This window comes from Trichechus manatus, unplaced genomic scaffold (assembly GCF_000243295.1).
Source record: "Trichechus manatus latirostris isolate Lorelei unplaced genomic scaffold, TriManLat1.0 scaffold00005, whole genome shotgun sequence".
NCBI lineage: Eukaryota > Metazoa > Chordata > Mammalia > Sirenia > Trichechidae > Trichechus > Trichechus manatus.
This window is the reverse complement of record NW_004443941.1, coordinates 27,660,206-27,683,817: the sequence shown is the minus strand read 5'-3', so window position 1 is coordinate 27,683,817 and position 23,612 is coordinate 27,660,206. Positions and strand designations below refer to the sequence as shown.

At 40.9% G+C, this 23,612-nt stretch overlaps 2 protein-coding genes across 2 annotated transcripts in view; one reads left to right on the top strand and one right to left on the bottom strand.

The window, feature by feature from the left end:
* Positions 1-20,158, top strand: part of CRIM1 (cysteine rich transmembrane BMP regulator 1) — a 262,328-nt gene extending 242,170 nt beyond the window's left edge. The window contains exons 14-17 of the mRNA XM_004369565.2: positions 7,011-7,205; positions 14,684-14,806; positions 17,543-17,733; positions 18,437-20,158. Of these exons, the coding sequence (XP_004369622.1) occupies positions 7,011-7,205; positions 14,684-14,806; positions 17,543-17,733; positions 18,437-18,613 (686 nt within the window). The 3' untranslated portion in view covers positions 18,614-20,158. The remainder of the gene's footprint in view (positions 1-7,010; positions 7,206-14,683; positions 14,807-17,542; positions 17,734-18,436) is intronic.
* A 2,028-nt stretch (positions 20,159-22,186) lies between these two features.
* FEZ2 (fasciculation and elongation protein zeta 2) overlaps positions 22,187-23,612 on the bottom strand; it is a gene marked incomplete at its 5' end in the record, with an annotated part of 64,830 nt that continues 63,404 nt past the window's right edge. The window contains one exon of the mRNA XM_023734602.1: positions 22,187-23,118. Within this exon, the coding sequence (XP_023590370.1) occupies positions 23,102-23,118 (17 nt within the window). The remainder of the gene's footprint in view (positions 23,119-23,612) is intronic.

The following is a 23,612-nucleotide window of genomic DNA, read 5'->3' as shown; positions in this document are numbered from 1 at the left end:
ACAGGAAAGCTGGTAATAGGGAACCCAAGGTCGAGAAGGGAGAGTGTTGACATGTCGTGGGGTTGTTAACCAATGTCATAAAACAATATGTGTACCAACTGTTTAATGAGAAACTAGTTCTGTAAATCTTCATCTAAAGTACAATTTAAAAAAAAAAAAATGTGTCCCTATGAACCAGTGGTTCCTAAAACTTTCTGACAGAGCTTTATCCGATTAACCCAAATGTTCCAATTGCTAGAGGTAATATTTCCCGGGAAAGAGAGGAGCGGGTAAAAAATAGGGAACATCAAGATCCATCAGTCCCCTGAAATTCACTCCATACTTTCAGGCCTCTGTGAAGCTCATTGTCCTTTCCAGTAAAATTTATTCAAAAGCAAAAATATTTCTAGTAGGCCTCACTAACTAAAGTCTAATCTGACCTTATGGTGAGGGAGCAGCAACGCTGGAAAAGATTAGTCAGGAGTTCTGTAAAAATAGCAAGAGTCTTTCATTTACTTCACATGAAAATTCAGTGGAGCCCTCGTGGCACATTGGTTAAGTATTCAGCTGCTAACCAAAAAGTTGTCAGTTGGGATCCACCAGCTACTCCTTGGAAACCCCATGAGAACAGTCCTACTGTGTCCTATAGGGTCACTATGAGTTGGAATTGACTGGACAGCAATGGGTTTGGTGTTTTGGTTTGGAAAATTCCGTAGAGGATTGACCAGCCTATATCTTAGGGTCCAGTGTGGCTTTGTTTTAAAGCAAGTTTGAAAAAACAAAATTTGCCATAATGAAAATGTATTGATATTCTGATTCAAACTGATTAAATGTGAAGATATAATAAAAAACTACCACCTGCAAGCAACAGCAGGAAATGCTCTCTTGCTGTCTCTGAAATGAATCTCCTTACGGATTGGCGACTTCAGTGCAGCTGGACTCCCATCCTCAGGCCCACAGCCTGATGTGGTTGTCCATTGCTCACCACAGCTCACGCCAAGTCAGGGGGCTGGAGTCAGCTCAGCCTTCACCGGATCCTGAAAATGTTGGATAGCCAGAAGGTTGTCCAGTTTTCAGGATACCCACAGACCCTTTTTAGACAACATGAAACAGGTTCTGCGTGTTCCTGGCAGAGTAAGAAAGGGAACCATTGGGTGGAGCAGCTACCTGGCATGGGGCAAACCAGGATGGGCCTTGTGGCCAGATGGAGCAGGGGTGATATGGAGGCTCTGACTTCCCTTTTCTGAACCTGAGTTTTCCCAGTGGTAGGAGGGACAGCCCTACCTCACAGGGTGGTCATGAGGGTGAACTGAGATAGTCCACGTGGCGCTCTTGAGCACAGTACCTGGGCATCACCAGTGCTAGCTCTCTTTTTCAGTAGCTGACACTCAGGTCCTTCCTTCAAAGCCATTTAGTGTCACTCTTGTCTCTCGCAGCTGCTCCTCTGACCTCAAGTCGTTGAGGAGCTTGGTTGTGAGAATGATGCTTAGGCAGTTGTTAGCTCGTTTTGTGGCCTAGCTGAACTCTGCACTCAGAACCTAAACACTGGTGTAGACTTCTGTGGAGACTCTCACTCCTACCCTCAGACCCTTTTATGAGGTCTTTTTTTTTTTTAACTACTTGTCCCTTTATCAAGTGACTCATTCTTTCAGCCATTGCTTTCAACCAAGTGATTGATTTGCCTCTGTCTCTATGCTCCCTACCCAGTTTTTGTAAAAACCTAATAAGATAGCTTCCTACTCTCAAGTCTGAATTAACTCAGTTGAAAATGAACTGAAGTCAGAGGCAAGATGCTTCTGAGGTAATCAACGCTGAGTGTAGTTTGAATGGAGCAGAGAGAAATTGGTAGAATACCTGGAAAGGTGGTCCATGGCCATCTCAGCCACTCACTGAAGGAAAATAGCTTCACTGTGACTGCTGAAGTCTCTATGAATCCAACTCCACTACTCCACTCCTGATCACTGCAGAGGGTTTCTCTGCAGCCACCACTTCAGTGGGCTTCACTGTGTTTCTTCATCATTTTGCTACTTTGAGTTTTGAAGCCTCATTGAATTTAGCAAAGGATTTATTTTGTAACAAAATAAAATGAGAAACTTTCATTTCACATAATACATAGTTGAAAGCTCTTCATTCAACCTATCACCTCCAAGTCATTCAAAATCATTGCTCATTCTCTTATATCATTTTATAAATATTCTTTTAGACAATGATCTCATACAATTACTGAATGAGTAGTTACATAAACACTATGTTATGCTGTAGTTCAGTATTTGGCCTTTGGCATTTTTTCCACAGTTTAGTTTTCTTGCAGGCTGTTGAGATTCTTCTAAGTGAGTTGGCATCAGTCAGGAAGCACCATACTGCATTGCCTGGGTCTTTGGAACCAACCTCAGACTAAGCTCTTGCATTCAATATCCTCTGTGTGTGTGTGTGTGTGTGTGTGTGTGTGTGTGAGTGTGAAAGAGAGATATTTTTGCCTCATTACCAAGAGTAACTCATGTTTATCGTTGAAAAAAAAACTAAGTATAAAAAAAAAAAAAAAGCATAAAAATTCACCCTTGACCCTAATGATTGTCATTCAGGTTTTCGTTTCCTTCTAACCAGCTTTTTAAAAAAAATTTTCCTCTTTAGATGGTTGAGTTCATGCTATACATAAACTGTATATTCTACTTTTTTGTACATTTTAATAGCTACACAGTATTCTCTCATCTGATGGCATCATATGAGTTACTTAAACTTGCCTTTATTGTTGGACACAGGTTTTTTTCCCTCTAAATTCTTGCTGTTATAAGTAATAATGTGATAAACATGGTACATATGCAAATCATCTTAGGCCTTTTCAAATTATTCCCTCGGCATTGATTTCTAGAAATAGAATTACTAGATCAAAGGACTGTGAAATTTTTTTCAAATCTATAATGGGTACTGCCAGTTTTATCTGTTACCTTACACCCTCACCACTGGTGTTTTCCTACCTGTTGCTTCCAGGGACTGAAATTCCCAGCCCAGTCTCAAGATACTCTTTTCTTGATGTTCCCTGAATCACTTCTACCCTAGTGATGACTTCATGGCCATGTTCACAAAGAGAGGCCAAGAGTTTGAGAGTCAGCCACTGCAGTTTTGGTTTTGTTCCACTGGAATAGTTGTGCTGAACAGTTCAATAAGGTCTGTCCAAGTCCCTGACAAGGCACTTAACCTCTGCTCAGTCTTCCATGCAAGAAACAGGGTTGTCCGCCATGCCTTGTTCTTCCTCACTATCCATATCCTTAGAGTTCCCAGAAACATCTCTAAAATCTAGCCTTTCCTTTTCTGTCTCCATTACCACTACCTCAGGCTAAGCCCACCTCACATCCCCTTGGATAGCACCAGTGCTTCAAACCAATTATTTCTTTTTCAGTCATGGCTGAGAAAGCGAAACTGGAACAGACCCAAATTTTAAAAATTTGGGTGAACCAGAATGGGAAAAACTACAGATAAAAGCCCTGCTGGAAACTTAATCTCCCTCTTAGAAAACAAGGGCAGCGTACGGGTTGCATAGCAACCAGATCTCTTGCCTGTTGGAGTTTGAGCAGCATCAGAAATAGCGGTGCCCCGCTCAAGATGGCGCCTACCACGCCACTTTAAATGTGTGTCACTCTCCACAGTCCTGCCAGTAATCCGGTCTTACCCATCAGGCTCCTGAAGTGGCTCACTACTCATCTTCCGGGTCTCCTGTTCCAGGGCTTTGACTTGTAATTTTTTCCATTCCAGTTATCATTTAGAATCACCCAAATTGTAGCAATTCAGGTCCGTTCCTGTTTTGCTTTGTCTGCCATGAGTGAACTGATTAGAACTAGTTAGAAGCCCTGGATAGTACCTCCGTCTTACCTACCCTGTTTAGTCCTCCATATTATTATGTTCTAGAGTTATCTTTTTTGGAAACAAAGCTGATAAGACCCCCCTCTTCTACAGGAACCATCTAAATGTCTCGGTTGTCATCCAAGACCTTTCACAGTTCAATCCCAACTTCATTTCCAGCCATCTGTACACACACACACACACACACACGCACGGTACAGCTCTGACACTTCTTACTGTCCTTCCAGCATGACAAGCCATTGGACATGCCACCTTCTGCTTGGAATGCCCTCCTTTCAGCTTCTTCACCTTCTCCCACACATCCCTCAAAGTAGAACTCAGACATCACATCCTAGGTAAAGTCTTCCCCACTTCCCCACCAGAGTTAGTTGTTTTGCCCTCCATGTTGTCCAGCTCTGTGTTTAATTCATGTTAGCAGTAGTTATTACATTGTGCTTTAGTGAGGCCTTCTGACTCCCAGGCCTGTCTCCACCACTTCTGCACAGTCCTCTAGTTCAGGGTCATGCCTTTAGCATTGATGTTAAGTATTTGTTGAATGGATGAATGGTTGCTCTTACGTTTAACCTGTAATTACTTTTTTAAACAACCTAACCTAATCTTAATAGATAATTTTAACCTCATAAACATTTTAAAAAAAAACCATTGCCGTCGAGTCAATTCTGACTCATAGCAGCCCTATAGGACAGAGTAGAACTGCCCCATAGGCTTTCCAAGGAGTGGCTGGTGGATTTAAACTGCCAGCCTTTGGTTAACAGCTGAGCTCTTAACCACTGCACCATCAGGACTCCACAGAACATAGTGTAAATTAAATAAATAAGTTAGCAGGTGATGAGCGTCCTTGCCTAGATCTTAAGAAAATACAGACCAGGGTTCGGCCTTGACTCTAACCCCCGTTTACAACCCCCTCACCTTTTCAGTGCTAACACCTTCATTCCCTTCCTCTTCTCCTTCAAGAAGAGGACTAGCAAAGGTGCTTCTAAAAGGAAGGGCATAGTAGAGAGTGATGGATTAAGTGAGGAGAGGAGGTTAACCTTTTTTGTTCTAATTTCCTTGAACATAGTATTTTACTCAAATTTTATACAGTGAAATTAGTCCATTGCATGAACCATTGCAGGGTTTATAAAATATAATTAGTAATACTGCTTTATGAAGAAAGGCTTCCATTCACAAAGAATTCTCTGGTACAGTAGACTCTAGATTTGATGGCTAAATCTGATGTCCTTCATGAGATGCTGGCGAAAACACTAATTAGGCTCATTGGACAATTCTCTTTAGCCATTTGACATATTTATTTTAGATTTCTTAATGACGTCTTCTTTAAGGAGTCAATATTAGCAAAAACTTCTACCATGGGTTTGGTTTGAAAGCCTCTAAATGAGTTTTTAGTCTAACAGTCAGTGTACCAGAAAACTTTCTGCGTGAAAATTTACAAATACAGTGAAGTGTATTTTTTTAATAGATACTGAAAAAGGATTTCAGTGTACAACTAGAACTTCCCATGATTACTAAGTGGTCCATTGTTGAGCCTTAGGCAGCAATAATAAGAAAAACAATGGGACAAATGTTGAAAAACGGAGTGTGTATTTTAATGCTTGACATGGATTCCTTCCTGTGCTTGCTTCCTAACACACGGCAATGAACTTATTTCTATGGAAATACAAAATATTATAGTGCATTGTCAGTGCCATTTCATACAGTGTGTATGCTTGAGTAGTTGGTGAGAAGAGAATGTGGAGACCAAAGACAGATCTGTGAGCATTTCCATCTGTGACTCTCCTCTGGAAAAGGTCTACTGGAAGCTTTATTCCAGGGTCTTTGCAGAGAGCTGCTTCCAGCCACGTTGGAGCACTCGGCTGCAGAGTTTGGGGCTGCTGGAAGAAAAGGGCTTCGTGTACCATGTGCTCACACAGTTCTCATTGCACCCTCAGGCATCCTGGATTCTGTTCTTTCATCTGTGCAGTGACCATTGTCCCTGCAAGAGCTTCCCAGATGCCATCCAGGAAGAACCCTGGAAGCATCACTGGGCACCACTCCTTTTGTTAGGAACTTTCCTTCTAGATTCCATTACAGTTTTTCATTTGCTAGCGACCAGGGTGAGTGGAGCTGCCTTTAGAATCTGAGGATGTAATTTCTCCAGATTAGTAGGAGTCATCCAATTACTGGCCTGTTCAGTATTGGGGAAGTCCCCACCCCACCTCCCACCCAGTGCTGCCCCATCTCTGCTACTGAAACTACTGATCACTTGGACTCCACTCCGAACACCAGTGCTTGAGCTCCCTCTTTGAGCTCCAGAGGGAAAGGACTGACTGTGAACTGTGAACACTTGTTCAGGCAAACCAGGAAAAGAATTTAAGTCAAAGAGAAAGGAATGTTAGAGGAGGAGGAGACTGGGGGAGGGAAAAATTAAGGAGGGCAAGGAAGAATGGGGAAGAAAGCAGAATATTTTAAGCTGTAAATTCCTATAAATAAAAATAGCTCTTTAAAACTATTTTGTTCTCAAAAACTATAGTTTGACCAAAAAAAAGGATTAAAATGAAATGAGGTTGTTTTTTAAATAGAAATGTCTTTGCTGATGCAGGAGAAATCTGTTCAGCATCAATGAAAAATGAAGGAAATGGTTATCACAATTCCCTCAACTAGGTAACAGAGGAAACTTACAGCTTCCCTATGACATTGCCATTATCATTCCTTACTCTTCCCCTGTATCATTTACAAAAAGATTAACCAAAAGTAGGAATTTCTTGAATCCATCTTTATAAATATACTCAGCTGTACTTTATCTCTTTCCACATAGAACATAATCTCTGAACACATTCCTACCTGTTTATATTTTGATTTTAGTTTTTTCACCTAGTATGTTAACCAGCCATAAATGACTAAATTTATATATTTCACGATAAAAGTCTAACACCCCTTATCCAATGGGTGGTTTCTTTTGCCACCCTGCATCAGCCTTAGCGGCCCTGGATCAGGTTCAGGCCACCAAGGGAGAGTTCTAAAGGTCCATCCTAGCAGAGGGAAGTGGCAACAGGGAAACAGAAGCTTTTCCAAATTCTGAAAATCCAAATGTGTATTGTGATTGTACAAAGCCATCCATCCCCCTTTACTTCTCAAGTATAATTGATACTGTTGCCACCTCAAGCGGCTCTACCATGTGCTTTTCTTTTTACTAGAAGACACAATCCCGAAGAAGGTGGTGTGCCACTTCAGCGGGAAGGCCTATGCTGACGAAGAGCGGTGGGACATTGACAGCTGCACACACTGCTACTGCCTGCAGGGCCAGACCCTCTGCTCGACAGTCAGCTGCCCCCCTCTGCCCTGTGTCGAGCCCATCAACGTGGAGGGAAGTTGCTGCCCAATGTGTCCAGGTATCTAAGCCTTCATCTTGCCATGTTGCAAGCTATAATATTGATTTAAGATGAAACTAGACGTAGTGCCTGGGGTCTTAAAAGTTAACAAGTGACCATCCAAGGAATAACAGTTGATCTCTATTCACCTGGAGCAAGAGAGGAAGAAGAAGGAGGGTCAGGAATAGGAAGAAGAAATGAAATGTGTAGCTAATTACCTCCATAAATAACTGCTTCTTTTGCCATGAGACCAGAAGAACTGGATGGTGCCCAGCTACCATTACTGAATGTTTTGATCAAAGATTCTATAGAAAAATCCTGATCAAAAGGGGGGAAATGCAGAACAGAGTTTTAAATTCTAATGGGCTCCAGATTTTCTGGATCCATGGAGGCTAGATAAACCCCTGAAACTATTGCCCTGAGATAATCTTTAAACCTTAAACTACAAATATCCCCTGAAGTCTTCTTAAAACCAAACAGCAGTTTAGCTTAACTAATAAAGAATGTCTGCCTTGAGCATTATGTTTAAGATCTAGCTATCTGGGAGCAAATTAACAACAGCAACCTGAAAGATTAGATAAGAACCTTAGGGGGCAGTGAGTTTATTATGTTAACAGGGGAGGAACAACTCAGAAAAGGAGGGTGAGAATGTTTGCACAACTCAAAGAATGTAATCAACATCACTGAATTGTACATGTAGAAACTGTTGAATTAGTGTATATGTTCTGCTGTGTATATTCTCGGCAACAATAAAAAAAAAGGGGGGGGTAAAACTAAGGCTGACTCAGGACCTGTTCTGCCATTCATTAGCTCACATTGCCCAGGCTGTGTGGTGGGCTCAGCTAAAGTCTTCCCATGCAGATACTTGGGAGTAACTTGGAAAACTGACCACCAGGTGAGCGCCAGACCTTGGTTCCGTGCCAGAATTGCTCTGCTTCTTCTAGTTTGCATTCTGTATCCTTTAGTGGCAGTATTACCTTAGGGTGTGACTGACCTGTACATTTGTAAAAGAAGGTGGTCATTTAAACTCAAAGAATGTCATTGAATTCTTCGCTCATCAGCTTTTGTTTAGTTGTTATGAAGACTAGCCTTAATTGAGCATTTCTGAAAATGTGCCTTTATCCCCTAAAATAGGTTGGGTTATTCGGTCAGGTCGGGAAGCCAGACCCCTTTCAGAGCTTTCAACTGGGTACTCTTCATTGTTTAATTGGCCTTTTTAAGCTGTAGAACGAACGTCAAAGTTCCACTTCTTTGACATTTTATCACCTGGTATGTACATAAGGAAAAATGAAACTCTTTAAGTCTTTTGAATGAGAGGAAGAAGGAGAAATATGTGACTTCCCCATTGTTTCTATCTAGTACCTATCCCCTGGGTTTCACAAGGTCCATACCAGTTTTCTTACTAATATGCTTTTAATGAGGTAAATCATGAAGCTTGATATTATTTGTTCAACAAAGATTCATTTAGTGCCTGCTGCCCTGGTGGCATAGTGGTTAAGTGCTCAGCTGCCAACCGAAAATTCAGTGGTTTGAACCCACCAGCCACTCTGCTGGAGAAAGATGTGGCAGTCTGCTTCTGTAAAAATTACAGCCTTGGAAACCCTATGGGGCAGTTCTGCTCTGTCCTACAGGGTCGCTATGAGTCAAAATCAACTCGATGGCATACAACAACATCTGTCAGGCACTGTTTTGGGCACTAGGGATATAGCTAGCAGTAAATAAAATACAGTCCCTGCCGACATAGAGTTTCCAATTAAGTAGAGAGACAGACATCAAACAGACAGTGAGTAAACAGTACCCAGGACAGTGGTAAGAGCTATGGAGAAATGCATAGCATGGCAAGGAGGCTAGAGAGAAGTAGGACAGGTTGTTTTGTTTTATAGAGGATGGTCAGGAAAAGCCTCGCTGATAAGAGGACATTCATAAGGAGATGCAGAAGAATTGCAGCAAACATCCGAGGAATGAGCGTGCCAGTCGGAGGGTGTAGCCAGGGCAGAAGCCCAGAGGTGGGGATGTGGTCTGCATACTCCGGAAAAGCGGCAGGTGGTGGGATGGAGCACAGTGAGTGGGGGAGCGGTAAGAGATGAGGTTCAGAGGTAGCTGTGGGCCAGAATACACAGGGTCTCGTAGGTGGTTGTCAGGATTTTATTGCATTGGAAAGAAAACCTTGGAGGGTTTTGAGCAGAGAAGTGATGTGATCTGACTTACGTTTTAATTGGATCACTTTTGGTGCTGGAAGTGGACAGGGAGAACAATTCAGAGGCTTTTATAATAATTCAGGTGAGAGATCACGGTGGCAGCTGTAGAGGTGTAAGAAGTGACCAGATTCTGGTTATATTGTAAGGGTAGAATCGAGGATTTGGCTTCGATGTGGGAAGTCAGAGGAAGAGAGGAGTCAAGGATGACTGTAAAGTTTTTGGACTAAACCAGAGTTAACCTCTGTGGAGGTAAAATCAGTTTGATTTGGGGCATTTTTAGTTTGAAATATCATTAGACATCCAAATGGAGATAATGAATAGACAATGGATATGAAAAGCCAAAGTTCAGGAGAGGGATTGGAAATAGCTATCTAAATTTGATAGTTCTCAGCCATAGGCAGTGTTTAAACCTTGAGACCAGATGTGATCATCCAAGGAGTGTGTACAGGTAGAGAAAAAAAGAGTGCCCCAGACTGAGCCCTGAGGCCCTCCAACTTTTGGAGACTGGGCAGTTGAGGAGGGACTAGCAAAGGAAGCTGGGAGGGAGGATTAGTCACACAGGAGAAAAGCCAAGAGATTTGGTGCCCTGGAAACCAGGTGAAGAAAGGATTTCAAGTGGGAAGATGTCATCAGCTGAATCAAGTGTTCTGTTAGGAAAGATGAGAAATGAGAATGAACCATTTCATATAGTGTTATCATCATCTTGGCAGGAGTAGTTTCAGTTCAGTGGTGGAGGCAAAGTCTAATTAGAGTCGTTGCCAGAGAAAATGGGAGGGGATGAAATGGAGACAATGGTTCTACAACTCTCATACAGACCATGAGCACCAAGTTCAAAACCAAGGTCTTATTGGGAAGTAGAATGGCTCTGGAGGGCATTGCAGAGGGGGAATCTGGTCTAGACCTGGGAAAGGCAGGCTGTCTTCACTGGAGTGAAGAGTAATCTGATCAAAGACTCCGAGGTGGGAAAGGCCAAGGCCACATACCGTTGGAGCAGAGCGTTCTAGTAACAAGAGGTAGGGATAAAAAATGTAGCTTTGGCCAAGATTTTTAGGGCCTTAATTTTCAAGCCAAGAATGTGGACCTAGTCCTTGGCAGGCAATGGGGAGAATCATTTTTGAGCAGATGATGGCACAATCATAAAGGAATTTTGGGAGGACTAACTGGGTAGTGTGCAGGAGGGACTAAAGCATGGAGAGAGGAGAGGCCAGGACCCCTACAGTGGATATTGCAGATGTCCCAGGTGGGTGACACTGAAGACCCAAACTTGGGGTTGGGTTGGAAATAGAGGTGAAGATCACCCAAGCGTATACTCTCTTGGGTTTATGAGTTTAATAAAGAGAGTACAGATATTGCTAACATCACTGCCCATCACTAGGGATTTCTGTAAATTCACTGTTGGGTTGAAATTTCATTTCTGTTTTTTAACTGTCCCTTCTGCATCTTATGTAATACTGATAAATCACTTCTCCATCTTATCTCTGAGTACATTTTGCACATCAGGTGAGCTTTTGGCACCTTCCATTTGATCAGGTGCAGCCTGCCAGGAAGGCTGGATTCCTGGCCCTTCTCTCATGGCATACAGTGTGACTGCAGTCAAGGTTCTTCACTGATGTTTTGGGACCCCATGCCATCTCCCGGAAGTACTGTAAAGGCCAATAAAATGATGCTTGTGAAGTGCTGCCTGGCAATTCAACAAAGAGGATCCTTGCCCTCTAGCTATATCAGCTAACATTATGAATAAAAAAAAAAGTTGCTGTCAAGTCAATTCCAACTCATAGAGACCCAGTGTGTGCAGAATAGAACTGCACTACATCAGGTTTTCCATGTCTGATTTTTTTGGAAGCAGATCATCAGGCTTGCCTTTCTTCTGAGGCACTCAGGGTGGGTTCAAACTGCCAGCCTTTCAGTTAGCAGTCAAGCGCTTAACCAGTTACATCACCCAGGGACTCCAACATCCTGAATAGCCCCACCCTTTGCAAAGCACTTTCCCCTTCTGTCATCTTTGAATATGAGTATAATAAACCTTTGAGATAGTTAGGTGGTTAGTGCTTGATTCGTTTTACAGAAGAAGAAACTGAGGCTCAGAAAAGTTAAGTGAATTGTCCAAAGTCACACAGCTCATAAGCAGAAGACCTGAGACTCCTGGGCGTAGGTTGACTCCAAGTTCCATCTCCAAAAAAAGGGGGCCCTGAGCCTGTGAGCCCCAAGGACCCTGCGCTGTCTTCCAGAGAAAGGGCATTTTAAGGAAGTAAAATACATCCCCAGTAAGTTGTCTGGGTTCCTCTGAAGTGCACTTCTGTCTCAGGGCAAATATGACCACAGCCCACACCTCCGTGATCTACCTGGCCTGGTTGGGTGGAGTTTTGTGGCACTCTTCTGGCTCTGTCCATCTGCAGTGCCCCAGCCCTGAAGGACTCGTCAGTAAATGTCAGAGGGGTTGTAGTTTAGAGTCTGGAGTTGAATGCAGTCTTTGGCCAGGGGAGGCTTGGGTCTAGGCATGAAAATACAGTACTGCCCTCACTTCTTATTGTTGCTCTAAGCAGTTTTTTGCTGGAAGTCTTATCCTTTTTGGCAAAACTGCTGAGAGAAATAAAAGGGAAGTTACCCGCCCCCACCCCTAGTCTTGACAGCTCTGAACTGGAGTTGCGAGTATTTTGTGATATATAGAAGGGGGAGGGTGAATTTTTATTGGAGCTGAACTGAGTTTAGTGGTAAGGATGCAAAGGACAGGCCATGAGCTGTTGGATGGTGAGAGGTGGCTGTGAGGTATTGTTCTTCATGAGAGGGCTGAGGGCAAGGACTGGTCTTACCCAGAGCTGTATCCCCAAAACTTAGATCAGGTTCTACCACACAGTAAATGCCCAGGAAATAATTTGTTGAACAAATAAGCCTCCTTCCTCCTAGGCAGATCCTTCTAACTTCCTACTGTTGCCAAGTAGAGCCTTTGTGAGCACATGTGGGGAGAAGACTCACTGTGCAGTATCTGTTGTTTGTCAGGGCTTCACCTGAAATCTACCCATGTGCACGTGTGAGGTACAAGAATTTCAAGCTGCTTCTTAACCAGGAAAAAACCTGAGGTAGAACTAAATTGATCCTGGCTCTGGGCCTCTGTGGAGGTTTTTGATGCTGAGCTGCTGATGTTCACAGGGTTGGTGGGCTAGAGCTCACATTAGCCTTTACACTGAGGCCCTAGAGGCCAGTGGCAGGTTGGTCCCTGTTGTAACAGGAGGGCTCAAAGCTGTGGGCTGGACTAGGTGGGAGAAGGGCGGCAGTGAGGAACTGGCACTGAAAGATCCCACATAAAGTGGTTTTTCTTCCCAAGTTCATCCAGGAAATTCATGCTGCATATCTGGGTTTCTCTATGGGTGGGCTAAACACTGCCCCCTCCACCCTACCCACCTCCCACACACACCTGAATTATCTACCTGTGGGAATCAGTACATTTTATAAGCTCTTCATGTAATTCTGATATGATAGAAAAGTTTGAAAATCATTAAACCAAAGATCCTTGGGCCCCTGCTCCTGCATATGATACTATTTCATTAAATTCTACTTTTAATTCTAGAGTTTGCAGGGACCCATTGAATCTTTGGAAATTCTGATGGTTTCTAGTTCTTGCCATGTCTAAAGGCCTTCTAATATAAGCAGGAAAGCAAAGGCTGGGAGACTAAGGCCAAAGTGACTCTGTTCTCGGAGGCCGCAGAAAACAGGCTTTGGAATCAACAGACCTGGATTTGAATGCCAGCTCTGTCAGTTACTAGATACATAATCTTGGGCAAGTTACTTAACCTTTCTGAGTTTATTTCCCTTGCTAGGTACTCAGTGAACTCACAGTGGAAGCTTAGCAAGTGGATTTCAACCTCTCTTCTCTGTCGCTTTTGTTCTTAGTTCTTGTTAGTTGCCATCAATCGGTTCTGACTCCTGGCAGCCTTATGTACCGCAGAACAAAACACTGCCCGGTCCTGCTCCATCCTCACGGTTATTGCTGTGTTTGAGCCCATTGTTGTAGCCGCTGTGTCAGTCCATCTCCTTGAGGGTCTACTTCTTTATCAGTGACCCTCTACTTTACCAAGCATGATATCCTTCTCCAGGGACTGCTCCCTCCTAATAACATGTGCAAAGTACGTGAGATGAAATCTCACCATTCTCACTTTTAAGGAGCGTTTTGGCTGTACTTCTTCCAAGAAAAATTTGTTCATTCTTCTGCAGTCCATGATATAGTCAATATTACTTTTACCCTCTCTCAAATTCTTGAAAAGCTGGTAACTTTGGGATAAACAATGATCACCCTGAGCAGAGAAGATTATTAATTCTTCTTTTTTTAACTTACATAACTTGTATTTTATGTATTTTAGTCTAATTTAGGCTTGTGTTTATGAGATTATAAATGTTGAGTAACCTTCTTATAAAAATCAGTTAATAATGTGCCCAAGAGGAGACACATGACTGATGCTTTTATTGTCACGTTTTGAAAATAGGGGTACTTAAAAATTATTTCTTTAAAAATTGGGTTACTTCTTGTTAGCCAGATGAAGTCTTGATATAAAAGTATGTTTGTATGAACTTAGGAAAGCCGTGAGCTTTTGCACTGGAAACTTAAAAATCGGCTTTCCAAAAGACCTGTTCTTTGGGATGAAGAATATAATTTTTCCCAGACAGTTGTTTTTCATGATGGGGTATCGTGTTGATCAAAGTGCCTACATGATCCAGTTAGGTAATGTAAATATATTTTACTGAAGATCAGTTTGCAATCTAAATGCTTCTAGTGGTAACAAAAGACACTTAGATTAGGCAGCACCTCATGACGTCTGCAGAACATTCCCATTTTGAGGAAGAGAGTGCAGGGGGAATGACCAGGAAGTGCATAAAAAGTGGAAGGTGCTTAACTTTTTCAAGTCTTGCTGACATTTTATGTAAATGATTCAACATGGATTGTAGGAAAAGAGTAATTAAAGTACAATATTTAGCTGATGGAAAGTAAAAGAAATCTTTCCATTTCAGCCAGTCCCCATTAGCTTGCACAAAACTACTGAGCCATTACCACTTAACATAAAGAAGCAGAACTTCTGACCCTCATGAAAGAGACAAACTTTTTTCTTAATGTTGTAAGACGTTTCCCACCACTGCAGTGCTAGTGACTGTCTCTTTAACGTTAATGATGTAAATGAAGAAACTGGTTTTTTTCGTGTCCCAGGAAATACTGTCTTGAGTTGAATGCATCATTTGGATTGAGGATTCAAAAGCCAACAATAAGATAAGGTAGCTTCATCATCTCTTACAATGAATGTTCCCTTCTTTTAGAAATGTATGTCCCGGAACCAACCAACATACCCATTGAGAAGACAAACCATCATGGAGAGATTGACCTGGGGGTTCCCATGTGGCCCACACCTAGTGAAAATGACATCATCCATCTCCCTATAGGTAAGGACAGAGCTCTCTGGAGAGCTAGTCTTAGGTGTGATTTGCTTGTTTTTTTGTTTTTGTTTTTAAACTTCCTGTGGCTAACTTTTATATGGCATGCCCAAGTAAGTTCAAGTAACTACTCCAGGGCCGATGACCTGTAACATTTAACAGCCTGAATTGCTGAAGGTCTGTAGGTACTGGGATAAAGTGCTTGCTTCCTGGTCCCACAGGCTCAGAAAGAGATTTAGTGATGATGGGAAGAAATAGGTTCCTAGTCATAGTAGCTTGGTAGCTGGCATTTCTAAGCCATCTCTCAAATGTATGTGTGTGAGTGAACTTTGTAAACAGACTAATAATAAATCACTCACTGTCCCTGTGGATTCTCTACTAAGCATTTATGAGTTAGGTTACCCTCTACGTTTGGGTAATTTTCATTCCATATTTTCTTCCATGTGTTGATTTTTTCCAGTCATTAGATTTATTCCATGCCTTTTATTCCCTTCCTCTGCCCTCCAGGTGTGTGTAATAGTGTCATTCTTTCTCTCGATCACTGATAGGTAAAGCAAGGCAGAGTTTTATCAATATTACCTTCTCTATAAAAATAGATTTCTCAACCAAAATAATATAAACTTGCCCTTAGCCACAATTCAGTACTGCCTCCTGTCTACTCCCAAGCACATCTTCAAAATCACAGCTATACAGTTTTTGTAATATTTCTTTTGGAAGAAGCAGTATTCATTGCTTGAGAGATTAATGGTCTATTATTCTAGATATTCTAAATGTTATGTTTGGATCAAGGCAGGTGACCAGAGTGCCAAATTCCTGGACCCAGTGTTTAGCTTCTTGTATAACTGCTCTGACTGAATGATACTTTCGTATTATGCTTACATTCTTTCAGTCATTAAGTATTAGCGCCTGCTGTGTGCCAGGCATTGTCCTAGATGGTGGGCTTTGATCATAAGGAGTAGCCTCATTTATTGTAGTGTGTTGAGGAACCTATGCATTGGATAGTATTCCTGCTATCAAGTCCCTGAGGAGAAATTTCCTCATGCATCAGTAGCAAGAGAATCCATGCTTCTAGGCAATTATCTGTTTTAATTTTAAAGACAATGTGACTCTTAACTGATACTTTTGTTTCCATTTTTGCTTTGGCTGCTATGAAGCTCAAAGCTAAATTTGTGAAGTGCTTTTAGCAGCGGAACAGAATTTAAGACCTGGATTTTATAAACAAACCTCAGGCTCAGGTTCATTTTTCTTTCACCAAGGTTTCCTTAATTTACTTTTTAATCTTCTTATATGACATACATTCCTAAAACCACTTCCAGTATCCTTTGGAATGAGGTAAAAAAAAAAAAAAAAAAAAGATATTTAAAACCCAAATTCATCAGTAAAATGTGACTTGGACCTTTGGCACTTTTCTTGATGCTGATGTTTCTTTTTTCTTTGCCCTCCTATAGGGCTGCTATGAGTCAGAATTGACTCGACAGCAAAGGTTTTTTATTACAAAGTATTAAAAGGATCCCTGGTGGTACAGTGGTTACAGTGCTTGGCTGCTAACTGGAAGGTCAGCGGTTCAAACCCACCAGCCACTCCAAGGGAGAAAGATGTGGCAGCCTGCTTCCGTAAAGATTTACAGCCTTGGAAACCCTGTGGGGCAGTTCTACCCTGTCATATAGCGTCACTGTGAGTCGGAATCGACTCGACGACAGTGGGTTTTTGGTTTTGGTTGTGTAAAGCATTGCCATCTGCACTGGCTAAAATGAGAGGGAATGTTCTCTTCTTCTCATCTCCTCTGCCCCCCAAAAGCACATCAATAAAAATCTAAGTTTTTAACCAGGACAGTCTTAATATCACAAAGCTGTGCTGCCTCATGAGCTGAGTTTCCAAAACAATCTTAAGAGCAACTCCTTTTCACTGCAAGTGCAATAAAAGCTAATTTCCCTGCATCTTTGGCTGAACTGGTCTTTGGTGCATTTAGAAATTCTTACTACAAGGATTTATTTGAAACAAAAGAAAAAATAAGAAAATTTCCAGGGAGTACATTCTGATCAGTATATATTTAACCTCATTGTCTCTGTCTGCAACATTCATCGTAAGGAAGTTGATTTAAAGGAATGTGAAGATCTTCATTCATAAGAGCAAAAGCAATTGATGTCCCCTGTGTAGTAGATTCACTAAGGCAGGAAATGATCTAATAGGTTTAGTGCGTTTTCAGTAAGTTTACGAAAAGTAAAGCATTTTGGCAGAAAGCTCAGTGAATATACCAACCAGAAGACCAAGCTTCTGATTCTGGTTTTAGTTTTTGATCTAATTAGTCTTAGCTATTACACTGGTAAATAGAATACACTTTGTCCTAATCTGTTTGCCAGTAAGCAGGAAGCTAAGCTAATGTTTCTGCCTCAAAATCTTTCAAGACCACACATGTTAGTATTAATGAAAATATTTTAATAGTCTAATTGTAGTCACTTTTTAAAGTCTGCCTAAACATTTTCTTATTTTCTTGATTAGCAAGAACCAGCATCATCCTCCCCAGTTATTAACTTTCTCACTCTGATATATTTTTTCACATCCATCCCTAAGTGCCCTGCCCTCTGATAGAGCTCTCTGAATCAGCATTAGACTTTAATGTTGTTAGCCTTAAACCACTGGGAAGCGATAAAATCAAGTTGCTGATCTCTATTTGCAATACAATTAAAATAACCCTTAAAAGTTCTGATTTAGGTAATAAGTGCTTGTAACTGTTTTTTCTCCTAGACATGGGTCATCTCCAGGTAGATTACAGAGATAACAACAGGCTGCACCCAAGCGAAGAGTCTTCGCTGGATTCCACCACTTCGGTCGTGGTTCCCATCATCATCTGCCTCTCTATCATCATAGCATTCCTGTTCATCAATCAGAAGAAACAGTGGATCCCACTGCTCTGCTGGTATCGGACACCAACCAAGGTACTGTACTGAAAAATGTTCAGTCTCTTAAATAATGAAATTAGGAAAGCTTGCATTCTTATATTCCCTTTTATGTTAGTCAGTGAAATGTTTACCTTGCTCTTCGTAGCCTCAAATGTATATATAGTATTTGCCCAGGGCTGGATCCATCACTGGGTGAATTATCCATCATCCATTGGTTAATGAATCTTGACCTTTCACGAATCCAGTTTTCAGGATTTATTTTAAAGTTTTCAAATGAATTGGGTACATTCTCTACGCTGGGCACATGGTCGGTCCCCAGGGTTCAGAGCTGGGAGGAGACCCATGTGTAATTGTGTGCAACGACTGGCCCAGCCTGGAAGCTAATAATAGTTGGAGTGACTAGAAATCACCCTTTATTTTAAAATCTGCCTGTCTGGTAAATCCCACTCATTCTTCAAGGATTTGAAAATGTTATAATGTTACTTCACCCATCTTTTTTTTCCGTTCCTTCACCTGCTATTTGACGTGGTTTACTGACATTTCACCTTTAAATGCAATATGTCAGTGTCCCTTATAAAAGTATAGCTGCTACTAGATAGAATGTACTACTCCACATACAGGCTGACCATCAATGTATTGTGAAGCTGTTACCTCACTTGAATTAGGCATGAAACTTATGTTCATTCAGGATTTATAAAGCAGCTAATTCTTTGTGGTCTTTCTTCCTCTCATTAAATAGCCTTCTTCCTTAAATAATCAGCTGGTATCTGTGGACTGCAAGAAAGGAACTCGAGTCCCAGTGGACAGTTCCCAGAGAATGCTAAGAATTGCTGAACCAGATGCAAGATTCAGTGGCTTCTACAGCATGCAAAAACAAAACCATCTACAGGCAGACAATTTCTACCAAACAGTGTGAAGAAGGGCAACTTAGATGAGATTTGAAAAGACAGAAAACGACTAAATCTGCTCTTAAAAGTCAAGTAGGGTTTGTGCACTTGCTTAGTGGATTGTATTGGATTGTGACTTGATGTACAGCGCTAAGACCCTCCTGGGATGGGCCCTGTCGACAGCAGTGTGCAGAACAAGCATTCCCACTTTTCCTCAAGAAAACTGACCAAGTGTTTTCTTAGAACCAAAGTTTTTAAAGTTGCTAAGATATATTTGCTTATAATATAGCTGTAGAGATATTTGGGTTTGGGGACAGTGAGTTTGGTTGGGGAAATGGGTGGGAGGGTGGTGTTGGGAAGACAAATTGGTCAGCTTGGCTCGGGGAGAAATCTAGTAAAATAAAAGCAGTTCCATGGCCCAGCATCCAGAGGGTGTCTTTTCCTGCTGCTCTGAAGACTGCAGTGGTTGCTGCAAAGCTCAGGCCTGGACGAGCAGGAAACACGAAGGCCTTGCAATCCAGCTGCAGTAACCACCTCAGAACTACCAGACGAGCGCGTCAGAACCTCTTAATAGCCATCCCAGGTCTAAAGCCACAAGCTTCTTTTCTATACAGTCACAACTGCAGTAGGCAGTTAGGAAGCAAGGGAAATGCAAGAGTAAAATTTCTCTAAAGCGGGTTCTTAGGAATATACACAGTTATACTTTTTGCTGCTTTGTTTTTTTCTTCCAAGCCAATCAGCCAGTTACTAGCAGAGTCAGCAGATGAACAAGACGTAAGTCACTTCTTGATACGTGAGCACTGGAGCTTTTCTGACAACTACGTGGCAGGAAGGAGGGGGAGGGGGAAGGACAGCAGGCATTTCCAGGGGCTGTACTTCACTGTTCCTCTTTGCTTTCTTCTGTCCTCATGTTGGTTGTTCATAGTTTTTGTTGAAGCTCTAGCTTAAGAAGAAATTTTTTTTTTAAAAGACTGGGGATTTTTTTTTTCCTTATTATATACTGATTCTACAAAATAGAAACTACTTCATTTTAATTGTATATTATTCAAGCACCTTTGTTGAAGCTCAAAAAAATTTATGCCTCTTTAAAACTTTAGCAATTATAGGAATATTTATGTAACTATCTTATGCTTCAGAAAACAAAAGTATTTGTGTGCATGTATGTGTGTATATATATATATATATATACACACATACATATATATTTATACACATACAGTTTGTTTTCCTGTTGAATGTATTTTTATGAGATTTTAACCAGAACAAAGACAGATAAACAGGCATTCCATATCAATGCTTTTCGTCACTTACAAATTTTTGAATAACAAAATCTCATTCTACCTGCAGTTTAATTAGAAAGAAAGATGTGAGTGATTGTGTAAATACACATAAGCACATTCACCCACAGCCCAGTGTGTATGTATGTGTGCGTGCACACTCACACGCCTTAAACAGTCAGCATGGCACCTGCTCTGGAGAAGGTGTTCCTTTATTAAAATCTCCTCATTCGGATTTGCTTTCATTGGTTTTCAGTTCACTCACGGGCCAGAGACATCGATGGCAGTTTATATGAATCACTAATCAGCTCCTGGATTTTTTTTTTTTTTTTTTTTCAAACAACTGTTTGAAACAACTACTGGAACATTGTCCACAATAAGCTGGAAGTTTGTTGTAGTTTGCCTCAAATATAACTCTGACTGTATACTATAGTGTTAACTTTTCAAACAGCTCTTAGCACTTTTATACTAATTACCCATTTGTGCGTTGATTTTTCTTTTAAAAATGCTTGTTGTGAAAGACACAGATACCCAGTATGCTTAATGTGAAAAGAAAATGTGTTCTGTTTTGTAAAGGAACTTTCAAGTATTGTTGTAAATACTTGGACAGAGGTTGCTGAACTTTAAAAAAAATTAATTTATTATTATAATGACCTAATTTATTAATCTGAAGATTAACCATTTCTTTTGTTTTAGAATATCAAAAAAAGAAAAGAAAAAGGTGTTCTAGCTGTTTGCATCAAAGGAGAAAAAAAGATTTATTATCAAGGGGCAATATTTTTATCTGTTTCCAAAATAAATTTGTTAATGATATGTAACAAAAATAGATTTACATCAGATTAGTATAAAATTTTGTTGACAATTAATCCATTCCTGGCATAAAAAGTCTATCCAAAAAGTTGTAAATGCTTGCTTTTTGTTTTTCAAAAAATCATGGCCGTATTATGAAAATACTAACAGGATATAGGACAAGGTGTAAATTTTTTTATTATTATTTTAAAGATATGATTTATCCTGAGTGCTGTATCTATTACTCTTTTACTTTGGTTCCTGTTGTGCTCTTGTAAAAGAAAAACAAATATAATTTCCTGAAAAATAAAATAGATATATGGCACTTGGAGTGCACTGTAGTTCTACAGTTTGCTTGCTTTTCTTTAAAAAAATTACAAAGCTGTACGGGGATTATCTACAATTTGGTTCTTGGCAGCAAATAAACATTTTGAATGTAAGCCACACAATGTAGCTCTGGAAAAGATTGCGTATCTGGGATTAGAAAGATGGATAGCCCTTTTGTGTAAGGTCACCAGTCCAGTGAGCCTCCAGCGCCACAGGCAGCCCCGATGCCTCCCTCAGAAGGCAGACGTCCCCCAAGGAATCCTTGTCCAAAAGGCACCCGCCAGAGTCTACTGCATAGAGATGCTGTACTTAGTTAGCTAAGGGGGGCAAAAACCTGCCTGCGTCAGTCACAGGTCAGAAAAGTGCTTATCAGTAAGTGAGTGTCAAAACGAATTCATGCACAGGTGCCGGGATTGTGGTGGGAAGCCCTGCTGCTGAGGAAGAAAACGTTTATCAAGCAAAATGAGAAACCTAGTTACAAGGAGACTTCTTTAACCTGACAAGGAAAAATAGGTCTATTTCCATACATTTTAGAAGCATCAACTTAAGCTATAAAATGGACCATTGTCAAACCTCTTCAAGAACACATCCCCACGACTTTTTATGTCTTTTAAAGCTACATGTCTTTAGATACAAGGCAAAATTTCTACAAATGCAGATCAAATTTGTTTAAATTATTATTAATATTATTTGAGGGGAAGAGGCAAATAAGTTCCATATTTCCACTGTCAAATAAGACGTCAGTAAAACAAGGAAAGCATCTCAGCTTCCACATATCCTCAGATAATGGCTGCCATGCCGAGCTGGCATCAAACTTCAAACCGAGCTATTACCAGCTTTTGCAGTCGCGGTGTCTCAATGATGGAGTGGGCTGAGGAATGCGGATTATCTCCGTATGCTTATGGATGTTTAAGTGGAATGTAAAAAGACCCTTGATTGCAAGTCCCATATGCACTCATGTCATATAAGGCTGCCGTAGCTGTTCAGAATTTCGCAAAGCCCCAGAAAACAAGCAGGACTTCGATCATTCCACAGCAGCTCTGCACAACATGGCAAGGTCCCTCTCCCCAACCCTTAGTTCTCTGGGGCTGGTCAGGGTTTCATCAGCTCACCCATGAAGGGATGAACTCTGCAAGGGATAGTAGTGGAAGCATTCCAAGGGACGAAAAATGAATAATAGACAAAAACTCAAAATAAGACTCAAGTATATCTTTTTTTTTTCCATTTATTAAATGTCACTGACTTGATTGGAACCAGCAAAATGTTGCATGACTAGTGATATATCCATAAGTAGCTGTTTCTAGAATTAGTACTTTATAGAGAAATAGGCATCATAAAATCAACCACAGTAATGGGAAAGGGGCAACGCTGCAGCATATAGTTTAAGCACCTTAAAGGATGCAAGCTCCTTTTACAGTACACTTCTTCACGGACACATGAAACAAAACATTTAAATGTCTAAAAGCTAATACAAGATTCTGAAAGTGAATGGCAACTTCATGGTTAAAATCGGAACATGGCGACAAGCAGCAAGCTATACAAATCCACCATCTCCAACAGTGTCAACATTCACTAAGTAAGTATTTAGCCAACGTAATGCATATTCTGGTGTCACTTCTTCAAGAACTGCCCAAGCTTGTTCCGTTTCAGTCTCTTGGCAATACTGCTAGGTAATACGTATACTGACAGTTCTCTTATAAAAATCAGTGTTGGTTCTTGCCATCACTGAAGAATAGCTATAGTATAAATCTCTTAATGCTTTAATCCAGTTCTTCAGTGCAATTTAGATCTAGAAAGCCACAAAAATGAGCATACTGCTAATGAAAAATACAACTGCACATACACAGTATTATTCCCCCTTACTCTACTAAAGAACAGTTCATGATTATTAACAAATTTAACAAAAACCATCTCTAGATTTCAAAATAGTGCCATATGTCTTTATAATATAAAGAATTAGTGGAGTCATGATCTATTAATACTGAAATCACAAAGCCAAGTTGATGTGCGCTTCATTTCCAGCAGCAGTGCAGGAAAGCAGCGGCAGCCAGCTTTCAGAAGAACGCTATAGAAACCCGAGCTCGCCGTCCACGGAGGGAAAAGTGCTCCCAATGTGATGCCATTCTATGTAGGACACAGAACTAGAAGACGAAAAAGAAAACTTTTAGTTAGATGCAAATATATTTTATATACATTTTCATATGTATATAAAAAAACACTAAGGAATGACAACTAAAATATTAATGCAAGGATCTATAGTAGCAATTTTTAAAAAAGGTTGTAAAAGGCTACACCCAACAATGAAGTTCTCTCAGAACACATTTATTAGAATTTTCCAGAAATGAGATACCAAAAGGCTATGTCCTTTAAGACACCATATAGAAATAATAAGGCCATAGCATTAGCCCTATACTACAAGGCTTGTAACACAGCAAACGGGCTCCATGGTGAAGTCAAAGGGTGCACGTTTCTGCACGTATTTTTATTCCTATCAAAGACCAGCACATCAGCAGCCATAGCTCCATCTCTAGCCTTTAGTTCCACTGAGGGTGAGGGTAGCAGCAGGCTGCGGTGTGGTAATTATGCAAGTGAGAGAAGAGAAGCTTAATTAGACCATCCATACAGTGTCCATCCT